At 37.5% G+C, this 16,629-nt stretch overlaps 1 protein-coding gene across 3 annotated transcripts in view; it reads right to left on the bottom strand.

Annotated features, from left to right (window-relative positions):
• The window catches only part of ide (insulin-degrading enzyme), a 37,294-nt gene that overhangs the window by 19,148 nt on the left and 1,517 nt on the right, over nucleotides 1–16,629 (bottom strand). For all 3 annotated transcript variants that reach the window (XM_032541030.1, XM_032541032.1, XM_032541031.1), the window contains exons 3-14: nucleotides 15,627–15,834; nucleotides 13,564–13,733; nucleotides 12,138–12,260; nucleotides 8,779–8,891; nucleotides 8,337–8,499; nucleotides 8,024–8,116; nucleotides 7,761–7,852; nucleotides 7,045–7,125; nucleotides 5,944–6,047; nucleotides 2,122–2,224; nucleotides 1,887–2,009; nucleotides 689–771 (exon numbers count right to left, since the gene is read on the bottom strand). In XM_032541030.1, coding sequence (XP_032396921.1) covers nucleotides 689–771; nucleotides 1,887–2,009; nucleotides 2,122–2,224; nucleotides 5,944–6,047; nucleotides 7,045–7,125; nucleotides 7,761–7,852; nucleotides 8,024–8,116; nucleotides 8,337–8,499; nucleotides 8,779–8,891; nucleotides 12,138–12,260; nucleotides 13,564–13,733; nucleotides 15,627–15,834 — 1,456 coding nt within the window. The remainder of the gene's footprint in view (nucleotides 1–688; nucleotides 772–1,886; nucleotides 2,010–2,121; nucleotides 2,225–5,943; nucleotides 6,048–7,044; nucleotides 7,126–7,760; nucleotides 7,853–8,023; nucleotides 8,117–8,336; nucleotides 8,500–8,778; nucleotides 8,892–12,137; nucleotides 12,261–13,563; nucleotides 13,734–15,626; nucleotides 15,835–16,629) is intronic.

The raw sequence follows: 16,629 nt of genomic DNA, 5'->3' as shown, positions 1-16,629 counted from the left end.
AGTTTTGGTTGTCAGGTGACTTGTTACAACCTATGAACCAAATTATTACAGCATAATAGACTAATTAAAGTGCCACACCAAAGGGATTGGCAGTGTTTCAGTTGCTGACTATCTTTACATAGCAAACAGTTGTTCGCTGATATATTAAGGTTCTGAATGTCGAGTACAGAACCAATAATGGTCAGCTAACACAAATGAAGTAATTTCAGTAAAAATTGCATTCAATTAAAAGGTTTACGTAGTGTTTCCTTATTTGTATTTCTATTGCTCTCAAAGGGAATCCTCCATGGCCAAACTGTGACTTCTCTGACCAGAGTTGTGTTAGCAAATAACTACTGATCACATGTTCAGCTTCCAATAAACGTATGGCTATAATGTAACTGAGTTGCTGTACAATAGTTTTGAGACTTGCTTTGCTCCTACCTTCCTGTTCTTGCCTTCATCTAAGAGGCGACAGCCTCGATCATTTCTGATATGGTCTTTTTTTGATAAGATGCTGGCGTCAAGTTAAACTTCTGTTAGCGCAAAATGATCCAGGTCCTTTAAAGATGTAAGTATTTTGTTTTTGTAGAGCTGCTACAAGAATTGATGACACATCCACTTGAACGTAAAAGTTGATTTACTGGTGAGAACCTTGTATCTATAGTTCCAGCTGAACTACAAAAAAGGTTCACAGTTAGTTACGCACCTGAAGAACTCAAAGTTCAAGCATGCCTTGGGCAGGAAGAACTTGTCATCCTGCTTGAACCACACCTTGCTCATAGCTGTGTCCTGGAAAAAAGAACACCACACGCACAGGCAGTTCTTATTTCCATATTAATTTTTTAAGGCCATTCTGTACAATAATTGTCTGCAGTCCCTGGAAATGAGAAGGCACACTTCATCAGCACATCACCACAAGGAGACAGTGTGCATTTAAATATTCACATAATTTTGAACAAAGTTACTTTGATTTGAACAGATGACACTAGTCTTTTTTCAATAAAAAGGCAGAGTGGCTTTTTTTCCGTCTTTCCTTTCCAGAGAATAGAATATGTACCCTGTTATTAGCTTAGTTCCTCTGATCTTGACATGATGGCTACAACAGTACTAAATGTTTTATGTCTCAATCAAAATATTTTATCAGCATATGAAAGCATAAGACATAAGACATTTCTAACAATATGAACTTAAGGAAGGATCATCCAATGCAGTTACTGGGTAATTAACACTAGAAAGGCCAACGGGTAAAACCTGTCTGGCATTTTTAAATGCATGTAACTGTGTTGATATAAAACTGCCATATCACAAGCTGAAGCAAGCTCGATATGGACACAAGTTTGGATCATGGGCAGATCAATGACTCGTCTTTTTCATCAGAGGAGGAATCTTCATCTAAGGACGAGGAGCGTCCAGCTTGCCCCGATCATTGCGTACGTGACGCTGAAGTCACAAGTGCTTCAACAGGCAGGCGATAACAATACACATACTAGTAATACGTAACCCATGAAGCAGTTTCTAACGCTAGCTTAAGTAACGGTAAATATTTATATTTTTTAGTGTCGGCTCAACCAATACGGTTCCTAAGTATCTATAACCGGGAACATGTAGAGCGCAGTCACAGGTTGTGTGTGCATGTTTTTGATTTGAATAGAAGAGCCTAAAGGCCATAACCTGACTTTTAAGTAGTTATTTTATCAAGTTAAAAGAGTTAAAAGAATTGATAAAAATTAATGACTTAACTGCTTCAATATATGGCACATTTGCAAGTGCTGATGCTGTTATGGCAGCGGGTAAATATTACCTGCTCAGCAGTTTTAGGAGTAAATGGAATGCTGGCCTTCCTAGAGTTAATGGTGACCTTACTTTTCTGTACTTTGATAGAGTTGTGCAGGAAAAAAACTTGCCTTGATTAAAGTGGGGACTGGTGGAGAGTCTTTCTCAAGAGGGTAGATCTCAAAGTTGGTAGGGATGAACTCGTTTCTCATCGGCAATTTGAACTTGCCGTTGAGGTCTGCACCTGCCCATTTCTGAAACACAGGCGAAAAATAAGCAAAAAGTTTCTTACACACATTACATGGCAGAAAAAAAAGACGCCAAGTATTGTGAATTAATTAGAGCACTACGATTGAAAAGATTAACCTCGATGGACTCTTCAGAGATGGCCTCCTGTTTGTACTGCGTGCCATACCACTCTTCTGTCTTGTTGGTTTGCCCCTCAAATGACTTTGACACCACTGCAACTCTGGAAAAGGAAAGAGTAAAAAAAAAAAAGGTCACTTTACATGGATACAAAGATCTCTCTGCCAGAGCTGACGAGATAATCTATTTATAAGCACTGCACAAGATGAGATGCAAATGGTTTTTACATTTGGATGATGTCTGAGGTTGTGGAGAGCCATTGACACATAGTCTGCCTCTAACTGATGATGAGCTATGTTTAGAATTCCTATACACACTGTGTGCTGCATTTAGAGTGTGTTTTACTGGTACCTAAACATTTATTTAATCACAAAGTGGTAGTAGCTTTCTGTTTTGTTAACTAAGACAACATGAAAACAAGTAGTGTATAAGTAATAAGTGAATAGAGTTTTTAAATAGGGGTGTGTCGAGACACTCAGCTCACAAGACGCGATTGGGTTCACAAGATTGAGACAAGATTTTAACACTATTTTAAAGAAAACTTCCGTTAGAAATAAGACTGGAAAACTACTTTTCACTCAGAGAATCAAGGTTACAAAGTAACCAAGCGTTTCATTGCAGCAGTAAACAAGAAAGTAGGCTACACTTTGTAGGTCCATTTTAAGACGAGGGGAGAACATTTCTCTTTGTTTAATATCATTAAAAGTAAAGTTAGGTTTTGCTCATTTAAAGACAGAAGGAGAGCGATCCGCGCAAGTCAGCACCACACTAAGATGCACGCTGCAGTCCATGTGTACACTACCGTTCAAAAGTTTGGGGGTCACATTGAAATGTCCTTATTTTTGAAGGAAAAGCACTGTACTTTTCAATGAAGATAACTTTTAACTAGTCTTAACTTTGAAGAAATACACTCTATATATTGCTAATGTGTAAATGACTATTCTAGCTGCAAATGTCTGGTTTTTGGTGCAATATCTACATAGGTGTATAGAGGCCCATTTCCAGCAACATCACTCCAGTGTTCTAATGGTACAACGTGTTTGCTCATTGGCTCAGAAGGCTAATTGATGATTAGAAAACCCTTGTGCAATCCTGTTCACACATCTGAAAACAGTTTAGGTCGTTACAGAAGCTACAAAACTGACCTTCCTTTGAGCAGATTGAGTTTCTGGAGCATCACATTTGTGGGGTCAATTAAACGCTCAAAATGGGCAGAAAAAGAGAACTTTCATCTGAAACTCGACAGTCTATTCTTGTCCTTAGAAATGAAGGCTATTCCATGCAAGACATTGCTAAAAAATTTAAGATTTCCTACAACGGTGTGTACTACTCCCTTCAGAGGACAGCACAAACAGGCTCTAACCAGAGTAGAGAAAGAAGTGGGAGGCCGCGTTGCACAACTGAGCAAGAAGATAAGTACATTAGAGTCTCTAGTTTGAGAAACAGACGCCTCACAGGTCCGCAACTGGCATCTTCATTAAATAGTACCCGCAAAACACCAGTGTCAACATCTACAGTGAAGAGGCGGCTGCGGGATTCTGGGCTTCAGGGCAGAGTGGCAAAGAAAAAGCCATATCCGAGACTGGCCAATAAAAGAAAAAGATTAGAATGGGCAAAAGAACACAGACATTGGACAGAGGAAGACTGGAAAAAAGTGTTGTGGACGGATGAATCCAAGTTTGAGGTGTTTGGATCACAAAGAAGAACGTTTGTGAGACGCAGAACAAATGAAAAGATGCTGGAAGAATGCCTGACGCCATCTGTTAAGCATGGTGGAGGTAATATGATGGTTGCTTTGGTGCTGGTAAGGTGGGAGATTTGTACAGGGTAAAAGGGATTCTGAATAAGGAAGGCTATCACTCCATTTTGCAACGCCATGCCATACCCAGTGGACAGCGCTTGATTGGAGCCAATTTCATCCTACAACAGGACAATGACCCTAAACACACCTCCAAATTGTGCAAGAACTATTTAGAGCAGAAGCAGGCAGCTGGTATTCTATCGGTAATGGAGTGGCCAGCGCAGTCACCAGATCTGAACCCCATTGAGCTGTTGCGGGAGCAGCTTGACCGTATGGTACGCAAGAAGTGCCCATCCAACCAATCCAACTTGTGGGAGCTGCTTCTGGAAGCGTGGGGTGCAATTTCTCCAGATTACCTCAACAAATTAACAGCTAGAATGCCAAAGGTCTGCAATGCTGTAATTGCTTTCGTCAAAGAATCCTCAATTTGCAGCAAAGTTTGATGTAAAAAAAAATCTTGTTTCAAATACAAATCATTATTTCTAACCTTGTCAATGTCTTGACTCTATTTTCTATTCATTTCACAATGTATGGTGGTGAATAAGTGTGACTTTTCAGGAAAACACAAAATTGTTTGGGTGACCCCAAACTTTTTGAATGGTAGTGTATATCACGCAGCCGTAACCCTCTAATGTTCCAACGCTGGGTTTTACTGGCAGTTTTGTACTATTGCAACTCCGCTTCCGCACTGCAAAAGTGAACTCAAGAGTCAACTTTGGCGACCAGGCAGGGGATCTTCTTTGCTAAATTAGAACAGTTTTACCTTGGCAACAAATCTCAGCACATTCAAATCTCCAGATCTCGTTACACCTCTCGTTTCTAGCACTTTAATTATGTAACCTGACTTGTATCTTCGCTGTATCTTCACTTATGGCTGCTGAAATGGCACTGATACATAGACATAAGGAAACACTCAAAATATTGCTGGCAAAACACCAAGGTTAAATAGCCACTTGAGTAGAGGAAGAGTTTGGCATGCAAACTGTCAGGGTCAGCCAAAGAGGGCATGCAATCTACTCCATGGTGAGCATTAAGAAATGGACTAATTACAAGTCTGCACTTTACTTAAAATAAAAGTAGTATCCCATACAATTCATTAGCATTAAGGCTATAAAAGGGTAAGATTCAGACTTAAAGTTGGGCTGCAAAAGAGAAAATACTGCTATTCCCACTATATGACTCTTTTATTTGGTATGGTCCACCTGTGTGACAAAATGTATTCCTATATAAAAAATAAAAAAAATTGTTTAAAGGTTCATTCCAAAAGAACAGGCTGAACCTCTTCTTCTGCATCTTCACAAAAGACAGAATGCAGGTCCAACTGTATAGTTTACATTTATCTTCGCTTATCACGTGGTGTTTAGGTCCAAAACAGTTAATTGTGGCTCCAACAACTAGGTTTAACAACATACAGTATAAAGATATCTACCTGTGCTTTAACACAAAATACTATTTGGTAGACCAATCTCTCTTAATGACATAGGCATGTAAAACAAGTTTGTTAGTAACGATTTTATATTGGACAAATTGTTCATGTTAAATCCTATGAGGTTACCAGCATTTCCAATTGAAAGAGCAAAACCTTGATAATGTATTCCTGAGCACACATATCCATCTTCTGAACTAACTGACCCTTTGAGGCTGCAGACATAATCAAATGTGTGAAGTTGCCTGGAATCCCTTTTTAAGGCAGAACAATAAAAAGCCGTTTCATACAAATTTCAAAGAAGATCGACAGCACTTTGTCACAGCAGACAGACCAATTTTTATCCTCTATTATTATCCTCAAATTATGTATTGCAGATAACAGTTATAAAGATAGAGCAGACTTTCTGGGCTATTTCTTTGGTGTTGCGTACAAATACACACATTATTACCAATATATAAGGCTTGCAACACATGTATTTGTCAAAGTGAAATCAATAAGGAAATTGATATGTTTTTTTTACATAATATAGGCAAGGCAAGGCATGGCATCAGCTTTTCTGTACATGGCCAGAGACTACTGTTCTCACACTGACCTAACATGCTCTGGTCTCAGCTTATCCAGCACCATCTCAATCAGATCGGGCCTGAAGTCCTCCAACAGGTACTCTGCTGCAAGAATCTCTTCAAGAGGGTAGTACTGAAACATACAGAGAAAACAGCCATTAGCCTCGTACTGCTTGAGGTGGCACGACTAACTGTAAAACATTTGTGGAAAGGGCTAAAACAGTAATAAGTCTTCAACTGCCACTGGAGTAGACGGACAGTAAAAAGCAATTATTGATTTATCTTGGGGAGGGTGACTTTTTTTTTTTTTTTTTTTTTTTTTTTAAGTTTGCACTGCCAAAACCTAGCAAGGAGACACACAAGAAAAATTCTGTAATTATGGGAGCAGGAATGATTAGGTACTTAACCCTCATGTTGTCTTCAAGTCAAATTGACCCTATATCAATGTTCTTTTTAACGACCCAATTGTAATTACCCAAAAAACATGATTGATTCTACACAACGCTCTTTTGCAAGTACAAATTTTCTACTTTCTAATTTTGGAGTGTCTTATTCAATTTTATAGCATTTGGAGAAAAAAATTGAAGTGGTTTTGTATCGAGTAAAAGGTAACATATTCCAGTCTGATTATCCATCAACATAAATTCCTTTAATTTTAGTCTAAATAATTCCTAATTTCTGCTTTGCTAACTTGCACATTAGGTATAATTTCCTATAAATGAGGTTTATTGACCATGAATTACAAAAATAACTAAAACTAAAGTTAATAAGTTAGTGTTACGTAGTGTTAAACATCAAAAAAGGGACAAACATAGAAAAAAAAGGGACAAAAATGTAAGAAAAAGTTAAAACCATTGATAAAAAGAGTCAATAAAAGTGATGATTTTCAATTTTGACAGGACAACAACACAAGGGTTAAGTCAATGAACCTTGCTGAGACAGTCATACAGGAAGGGTAGGAAATATAAAAGCCTAGCTTAACTCAGACTGTGCCTCTGCAAAACCTAAATCCTCTCTATACAGAGTCAACAGCAGGATCAGGCAGCCAGATGACGACAGCAGGTACAGACCCAATAAGCTGCATTGTGTCTCCCTGGAAAACAATCTTTGCAGATATAGAAGGGACCTACGTGTACAAGACCAGCCACTTTGGACGTGTAGCCACGAGGTCGCTCTTTGTCCTTGAACCTGAAGGCCACTTTGTTTAAATCCTATAGAGAGAACAAGAGATGTAACCAGTGAAATCACAGCACATATGACAGACATTTAGAGCCAGAACAGAGGATAGACATAATCAAGGAGAACTTAACAATGGAAAGGATAACTTTTTCTCCAAGATCAAGAGAAATCTTCCTCAGAAAATGGGAGACATTGACTCTTTATATCAGAAGAAAAGGAGGATGCGTCAATGTTTAATGTCCACAGACATTAAACACACAGAATCATGTAAAATTAACTGTAGTACCCAACACAGTGTGCGTTGTGTTATTTTCTGTAAACATGTAAAAAAATACTTTAAATAAAGAGTTACAACAAAAAGATTTTTTTTAGATTCTAAAAAAATAGGAACTTAATCTCCATGTTATTCTAATCCTTTAGGAAAGACAATTTGAGTTAAAACAAGCTGTCACAGTGTAGAACAGAAAAAGAATACTATCCAGTTTCATTCGACATGGCTATGTTTAAGCAGACAAGATGGTGAAAATAGCTGGCATGTTTGAATCCATCAGTCTCTGCTATCAAAGTCGGTGCTGCTCTATTAGTTATTCCACTAACCAGAAATAAGTAGGTCAGGTTTTTCCTGCCCCTCTGTCTGAAATGTCGCTGAACAGACAACATTAATTACCTTGCACTCCTCAAACACCCACTCCTGTGGTCCCTCAGTACGCAGTTTCTGGATGTACTGGAACATGTGGAAGATGATGTCCTCAACGTGCACTGCAGTGATAACATATATTTAAAACTATATAAAAAATAACTCACTCAATATACAAAAAAAATTACTCACTGAAAAGTATCTAAATTTCATTTACTTATGCATACACAAATCTAAACACAACAGAAATTTGGTAAATGAGCTACGGTTAATGTAGACTCAGCTGTACTTACAGAGGCCCTCCTCAGTCAAATCCACATTGATGATGAAGAACATGAATCCTCTGGCTCCTTCTTTCTGCCCTCCCACTAGTGTGTTCACCCAGCCTTCAAAAAAAATAATCATGGTCATTTTCTGTTAAAAGTAACATAGGAATGGAAATTGAACATCTTAAGTTTAATAGTACATCTTGAAAACTAAATAAATTCTACTATGGTTGAAAAATCCAATCGTAAAATAGTACATTTTCAGCATTTCGTTCTGTATATGGTCATTATTTAAAAATAAAAAAATAAATAAAAAAATTCAACAATCTTTGTGTCCTACCTTTAGATTTGAGCTCAGATAACAAACTTCCGGGTCCTTCATGACCAATCAGATGTCCCAGATAATGTCCTGGGTTAGATTTGTAGTACTTCTGTAGGTCTGGGATGGGGAAAGTCACATACAGGTTCCTGATGTCTTTAATAGGCACCACTTTGTAGAATTGCTGCAATAGAAAACCAAGAACAGAAAAAACGTGTTACTTAGGAAAACTTATAGTTTAGAAAACATATTTTGTTTAGTGATGACATTTTCATGATGTAGTGCCTGAATACATTTCCCCACTGTCTTTTCATATAGAGAACAGCCAGTTATCATGATGAACTAACTGGGTAACAAAACCTAATAAATTCTATCTTATTAAATATTGACTATGGCCAGACATTACAGTAAAGAGTGTAGAGTGTTAAGTGTGAGAAGCATTGGCAGGGTAAGTAATACTCACTTTGAGGTGTTCTTCCTGGAAGGGGTGCTCAGGGAACTCTGGGATAGGTACGTTCTTGTTCTCGACTTCTCCAAATAGCTTAACCACCATGGAGGTCAACTCATCTAATGATTCTATAGGTAAAGAGGAAAAAAGCTCAGATTTACGTAAGGTAATAGACAACAAGTAGCTCATATGAATGCAAAGAAGACCCAATAAAACGTTTCAGCAGTATATAATAAAGGATAGATCTTGACATTGCATGGATTGAAAGATATCAACTATAAAACTTTGACCATCAATATAGTATTTCCAGAGTGCACAAAACGCTTCCACTTCAATGATAATTTTGACAAACAAATCCACAACAAAGCTCACTAGACATTGAGCTGTTAAGTAACAGAGCCACTTGGACCTATTAATCGTGCTTGGACGTTCTTCTAAGCATTTACCTGTATGTCTCTTACAAGTCAGATGAGAAAGCCTTGCAAATTATAATGAACATGAGTGACACTTCCTTTAATAAGAGATAGCTCTTCATTTAAAAACAGAAAAAATGAGCACTGTATATGTATTGATTTGATTTATTTAAATGCATTAAAAAATGTCGTACACAGGAAAAGACATCCAATACAATCAAGGATAAAAACACAATTAAGTCCAGGACTTATTTCCATTGTGGTCTTCAACACAACATCAGGGCAAGTCAAGACCCTTACAGAGTGTGTAATAAACATTGACTTGATATAACATTTTACTTAAATAAAAACGGTAATTTGCCTTTTGTTATATTCCGCAACCCTCTCTAATAACCAGGCCTTGACTGTCTTTTTTAAAGAGTTCAGCATGGAAATGACTTTAATTTGCAGGTCTAACTTATTCCACTGAAAATGCCCATATATAGGCAAAGATTCCTTTTCCTAACATTGTCTTAAATCTATAAGGACACAGGTCAGATATGCTACTTACCTTAGTTATAAAGCATGACAAAAAAATTGGGACACTACCATATAATGTTTTATAGATCATGGCAAGTCTTGACATAGTAACACAAAACTTAACAGGGAGCCAAATTATGATCTACCTATATGTGACCTATTGCCCAAGCTCAGAATTACTCGTATAAATTTATTCTGGGCTGTTTGCAGCCTCCCTTTAAGTCAGATTGTAAGGCCTTCAAACTTCTAGAGTGGATTGGTGTTTATGAGACACTAGAAGTGCCAAATCATCAGCGTACAGAAAGAGTTCACATGAGCAGGAGTCTGCCATGTCATTAATGTATGTTAAAAATAAGGACGGACCTAGAATGCGTCCTTGACGAACGCCGCATTTAACTACATGGGGGTCAGACAGCACTCCCCTTACGACCACATGTTGTTCCCTCCCTGATGGGGAAGACCTAAATAAAAAACCTTCATTTTCCATTTCCTTGCTTATGATGTCGGATAAATAGAGTAGGCATGATTCGGTAGAATGTGACTTCCTGAATCTGGATTGGAATTTAAATGTGGTTATTTTTATTTATTCATTAAATTGCTTATTGACAAATTACCTTTAAATTAAAAGAGGTGGTATGTGGCACCCTAACATCAATACGTTTTTAAAAATCCTTCTGAGATGTATAAATTGCTATGACAATAAAAAAAATGTAAGCCCATCTTTGAGAAGCCCATGTTGCCTTTTATTTTCAACTCTACAAGATCATGTAGTTTGAGAAATTTGTTTCTGTCCTTCTCACATAAAGACTGTTGTAGATAGAAAAACAGGAAATGTTGCTTTACTTTTACCACAAAAGGAAGCAGTGGTTTGTGAAGTGTCTCACAATTACAGAAGATTACAAAGGTCAAAACTAGTAAAAGGCCAATGGGAAGATATTTTTACAAACCTTGATCACCGATGTAATAGTAAACCACGGTAAAAATGTTGACGGTAACAATTACCCTTTTCATTTAAAATATCCTTATTATCGCAGTAGATTACCACGGTGTGGAAACCCTGTCCCAGCTTCATCTGAGGTTCCTGAAGTTGCCCCGCAGGCGCACTGCGCTCACACAGGAGAATGGACATAATGTAGCAGCGGACATTTTTCTTTTCTTTGTTGAAGTGATGTGTGGAGCCCAGAAGATGAGTTAAAACTATTCTGTAGCTTGCTAAACTGTCATGGGTTTCACTGCCTCGTTATCTTTAATTTGTGTTCTGCTACATGTGGAAGTTTAGCCCATGTTATGACATGACAGTTATTTGGGGGGGGGGGGGGGGAAGCGAGAGCGATATTATCGCCTTGATAATGTCGCTGTATCTTACTGCATAGCTGACAGATATTCAGGTTTTGCTTGGGCAATTTGCTAGCAAGGTGCAATCACCAGTAAACAGACTAGCCTGTAGAGCCACGTGCTTAGCTATTAAAGGTGTATTACACTGTATGCTCCGTTATGGATATGCGTGTTGTAATAGATGTGGCTCATTCTCAGTTTGTGTTACTGAGTAATATGTTACTATGTTACATTTATGTTAATTATTACAGAGAAGTTAATGTAATACTTAGTATTGTTTCTCGTTATATGGTGGCTATAACATTTAGTTTTGGTAAATAATGTTCATAGTAAATCAAATTATTATTTGCTTATATTTCAGAACCACATCCAGCTTCACATGTAACGTGACATACAACTCTATAGTTACTTCATGTTAGAGTTGTAAATAAATCTTCCTGGATCTCAAAGTCAGACATCTCTGGTTGAAGTTCTTACCGGACCCCCTACAGCAGCCTATATCTTTGTAATATAATAAACATGGTTACACTTTTTGAAACTATTTCAGCTTGTGCTATTTCATTGCTTTCTGAACATATTGAACACACTTTTAAAAATACCGTGATAATACCGAAAACCGTGATCATTTTGGTCACTATAACGTGAGGTTAAGTTTTCATACAGTTACATCCCTACCTCTACACAAAGTTAAAGGCAATACAAACATGCAAAACAATAGAAGGTGGCGTAGGGCATACTCTAAATGGACTTACCTTTAACAATTACTACAACCAGCATTAGCTAAGATCTAGACAGTCTTGACAATTGTCTCATTGTTTTTTGGTAAATATACCAAGGCACAGTATCACAATTGATTTTACAAGGATATTTTGTATTGCTGTATATTAACTTTAAAAATCATACTAATATTGTAAACTATGGTTTATATTTAAATTGTGAAATATTGTGGTTTAGGCCATATACACAAAGTCATACATGACTGTACTGTATAGTTTGTTCCTCTTTGTTGTCTTGTGTAACTGACAGTACAAGGTGTTGACAAGACGCAGTGCTGTTCAGGCAGAGTGCAACATTTAAACAGGATGTTTGTGAGAGGTTAATTCTTACCTCTTCCTAACACACACAGTCCCATGAGGTTGGAGGAGTAATATGTAGAATGAAACTTCAGGAGCTCCTGACGGATGTCAATCCCATCTTGGGACGGCCGGGTCTCAAGGGTCAATTTGTTACCTAAAATGATTGAATGAACAGTGAAAATTTGTTTTTCAAAAATCCTACCACAACTTCTCCATGACAAAAGTACAATTGTAATGATCAAGCTTTGCTAGTTCTACACAACTAGAAATCATTCAAGATCACTTTCACTCTCCAAATGCAATTATCAATTTAGTTTGAATAACCAAATCCACAAATATGAGCAATGTATTGAGTACAGTGCATCACGGGGAATGGAGAGATAATGATCATTGTATTCTAAATAGATGAACAGTCATTGTTCCACCCTGTGGAAAGGATGCAGGCACAGATATACATCCGCAAGTTGTTTTTGAGAACTGCATTTAAATATTCAGGGCACTAAAACATAAAACCTTTATAAACTTTTTAAACGATTATACAATTCAAGACTGCCATCACTCAGTACACATCACTCTGATCTGGAAATTGCCTGGCCCAGAGAGTAAAGTCTCTTTTATGCTATGAGAAAAGTTAAATGTTACGTGAGTGGATCTTAATTGTTATAATTAGGAGGCATAAAATGTGTTAAAGATGTCAAAGACCAAAGCTGTAGCATGTGAACAAAACGGTGGGTTGAAGTGCATGTATTGCTATAGAACACCATCCTGTTCTTTTGTTTACCAAACAGGACTAAAGTGAGGTACTATATTGCCAAATATCTAACGGTAAAAAAGTGATATTACCATGTTTTTTATTGTTAGTTATAATCCAGGCCGGGGTGCTACATAAATAATGTGAAACGCTGAATCCACAGAGGAATGCACACAGCCTGCACACGTCTTGGCTTTTTCAAAAGGAAGAGCTAAAACAAAGTGTATATTCAGACAGGGTGAATACAGGTATATTCAGACATACAGTATGAAAACAATTAAACATGAAACCATGTTCTAGTAGAAACCCAAAAAGGCAGCATAATATGGAACCTTTAATAGTGTAAATCTCTGTGGGGCATGATACTTCTTTAAAACACTGCATAGGCGGTATATAAACCTTATATAAATTTAAATATTACAAAACCTAACTTTTATTATTTTACATTAATATGTAAATAGGCCAGTGGACTGGACCATAATTTGTGTAATTAGATCATCTAGCCAATACATGGTACTTCTGTTTAAACATCCAGTGTTTTTAACACAAACTATTCCAATTGTGTTCAGTGTAGGCTGACACTGACAGATGTGATGGACTATCAGGTCTACACATCATGGAGGCAGACAGTAATAAGCAGAAGGTCAGAATGAAATATATGATACAGTTGAAGTGAGCACTGGTGGCAACTCTCAAGATTTTCTACCTGTTCCAAATTTACTGAAGGGGTGGTCAGGGTTGCCAGTGGCCTTTTCTAACTGGAACAGCCTCCAGGCGTCATTCATCAGGTTCTTCTCGTGCTCAGAGTCCACAGCGTTCACCTCCCGTTCCTTACAGCTCTCATCAAACAGTGGGCACAGGAAGAATTGGGCAAACCTACAGAGGTCGCAAAATGACAGTAAAGGTTATAGCAGCATAGTTCAGTATTAGTTTAGTATTAATGAACTTTTAGGCAGATGATATTACTAAAGGCTGTATACACTTTAAACTTTTCTCGTTTAGCAGTGGCCAAAAGCTTTTCTGGATTTAATGAAGATGTGTTTAGTATGTAGGGCCATTCGTGGACACAGAAAAAAAAGACGAAGCAAGATATAATGAAAGACCATTTGCATGAGTTGTTTGAGTTTTTGTAGTTTTTTTTAACTTTCATTATCATTCCAATACAATTATGCAACTATGTATTCTTTAACTCACACTAAAGCTGCTGTTTTTATTTGTATCGATTGTTGTATGGTTTGTGTTGTATATTCTTCATGTGATGTCTTCCTGCTGCATACAAATTGCCCTTTGGGACAAAGGATAAACTCAACAGAACAGAGTACAAAGTGAGAGCAACTGCCAAGCAAATGAGGAGAGAGACACGCACACACAACATTTGAATGTTTTTAAAGCTACGCCCCAAGTCAGTTTTTGCAGATTTGAAGGTTAATGCAACAGATTTATGCAAGTCATGTCATCTGTCATTACCTTTGTCACAGCCGCTAATTGTACAGATCAATAAAAAGCTCTTGAAAAACAATCACAGCATGACCCATAGTACTAAAATGTGTTTTTTCTCTTATGGGAGGTTCTTGTTGTTAATTCTAGTAACATGAATCCTTCAAAATGTGTTTGTCCACCACAAAATAGTGAGTCTTGAACAAATAATCTTGCTTTTAATGTGTTAATTTCCAAATAAGAATTGAAATACAGTCATTTCGATAAGTATAGCAAGGGTATGATTATAATAATGGGGCCAGCTAACACATATGATCCTTTCAGACACAATGCTACATCATCAATATTTCAAAATACTCTTCTGCACCGTCCTTTCCTACCACTACAGTCCAGATGGCCTTCACAATTCACTGGTGCAGGTGTACAATTAGCACACACAAACAGGTTCTTGCTAATTTATCATTCATTTACAAGTAGGTAAGCTTATCCAAATAGGTTAGATTCTGATACCGGCCAACTGTCTTCTGCAAACCACACAGCTGGCACGGGAGCAGAGACCTTGCAAGGTTGATGACATCAGTCTCACACTGACGTCTCTCGCCTGAGTGGAGGGTAGGAACTATGCTGATGTTACAAGAGAACACAATGCAGCTGGGTCTGGTAACCAAAGACGGACAGAAAACGACCAGGCAGCTCACTTGGGTTAACACCAGGACTCCCAAGGAAAACATTGTATACTGATAAAATAACAAGCACTTAGGCACAGAGATGATATCTGTATTTATTGTACAAAGGCATTAGTAGCCTAAAAGGAAAGAAAAGGACTTGCAACTTCTACCTGATGTATGAAATGTGGGGGACAAAATTTTAAGGACTAGTCAAACTAATTAGACCACAAGTTGCTGCTTGCACCCCATTTCAATAATTGCATTTTACCTTTCGTAGTTGTTCTTCTTCCTTTTAGCGAGTCTATTGTAACATCTGGCCAGGCACTACAGATAACAACTACTTTTTTTGTGCAAATTCTTGCATATTCACAGCAATGTTCATAAATATGTACTGTTGCTGTCAAATAAACAAATAAAATAAATAACATTTGTAGAGAACAAGTGTGATACCTAAATTGAACCAAACTCTAGTTCACTTGGAAGTGAACCAAGACTTGTGTTTTTAAGTGGAGTTTGGATGAGCTTTCACTCTGCCCCAAACAAACCGGACTATCCTACCAAATGCTCCAGGGTTCGTTTTAACTGACCAAACGAGGTAGGTGTGAAAGCAACCTTATATGAGACAAGTTACTTTTTGTACATGGCAAAACGAACAGGAAAGTACCTATCTAGTGCTCCTTCCAAGTGCTCATGGGATACGTCAAAGTAATAGTTGGTATGCTCTCCACTGGTAAAGGCGTTGGAGCTGCCTGCATGCTCGCTGAGGAACTGGCTGTACTCATTCTCCTTGGGGTACTTCTTTGTTCCCAGAAACAGCATGTGCTCACAGAAGTGTGCCAGGCCAGATATGTTCCCTGGGTCCGATAATGAACCTGAAATTCAAAAAGAATGGCCACAGAAAATCAGTTGATGAAGCTGTAGCTTGCAGCAGGGGGATGACTTTGCACGGCAGTAAGCACGTGAAGTAAAGGGAAGAAGTCTGTTAGCTTATTTGACAGAAATCTATTCATGTTCCTGTTTTTTCTGACAATTTGATAAACAAAATGTATATTATGCTTGAGTAAATAAACCCCAATTATAAAAACTGGTTAAAATGTGTGTATGTAATGTTAATAAATCACCACCTAATCAATTTCCATTTCTAATCTCAATACTTGAAATTTTTTGTGCTGGAATTTTTCCTTCCTTCCTGGGGCTGGCAAAAACCTCTTTGGGGGGCACCAACAATTCCTCTATGCAGGACAAACCCTGCATTGTTATCTTGTCATTCAAACAATTAACACATAGAAACAATATATTAATAATATGACCCAAATACTTAAGAGCAATCTTGCTCATAGTAACATTATACCTCACTTTTACTATTAAAAAAATGGTCATTATTTTTCTGGGCAGCCATCTTGTATGTAATTGAGACACCAGGTAGGCAGACAATATTGTGTTTTGGGGTGTATTCATGGCTACATGAATACTAGATAACAATATTTTATAAAATGCTTACCATAGGCATTGCAAATAGAGTATGGCCAGTATTGAGGTTGTGTATGTAATTATGACAATCTGCAAAGTACACGATTTGATCGCATGCATTTTACTAAAACATGGACTACTTCCCTAGCCTACAGGGCAAATATATAGTTACATTCTGTGCATACATTTACTCTATT

Source organism: Etheostoma spectabile, chromosome 17, assembly GCF_008692095.1.
Source record: "Etheostoma spectabile isolate EspeVRDwgs_2016 chromosome 17, UIUC_Espe_1.0, whole genome shotgun sequence".
Taxonomy (NCBI): Eukaryota; Metazoa; Chordata; class Actinopteri; order Perciformes; family Percidae; genus Etheostoma; species Etheostoma spectabile.
Note: the sequence above shows the minus strand (reverse complement) of the source record. Positions and strands in the feature narration are given on the sequence as shown.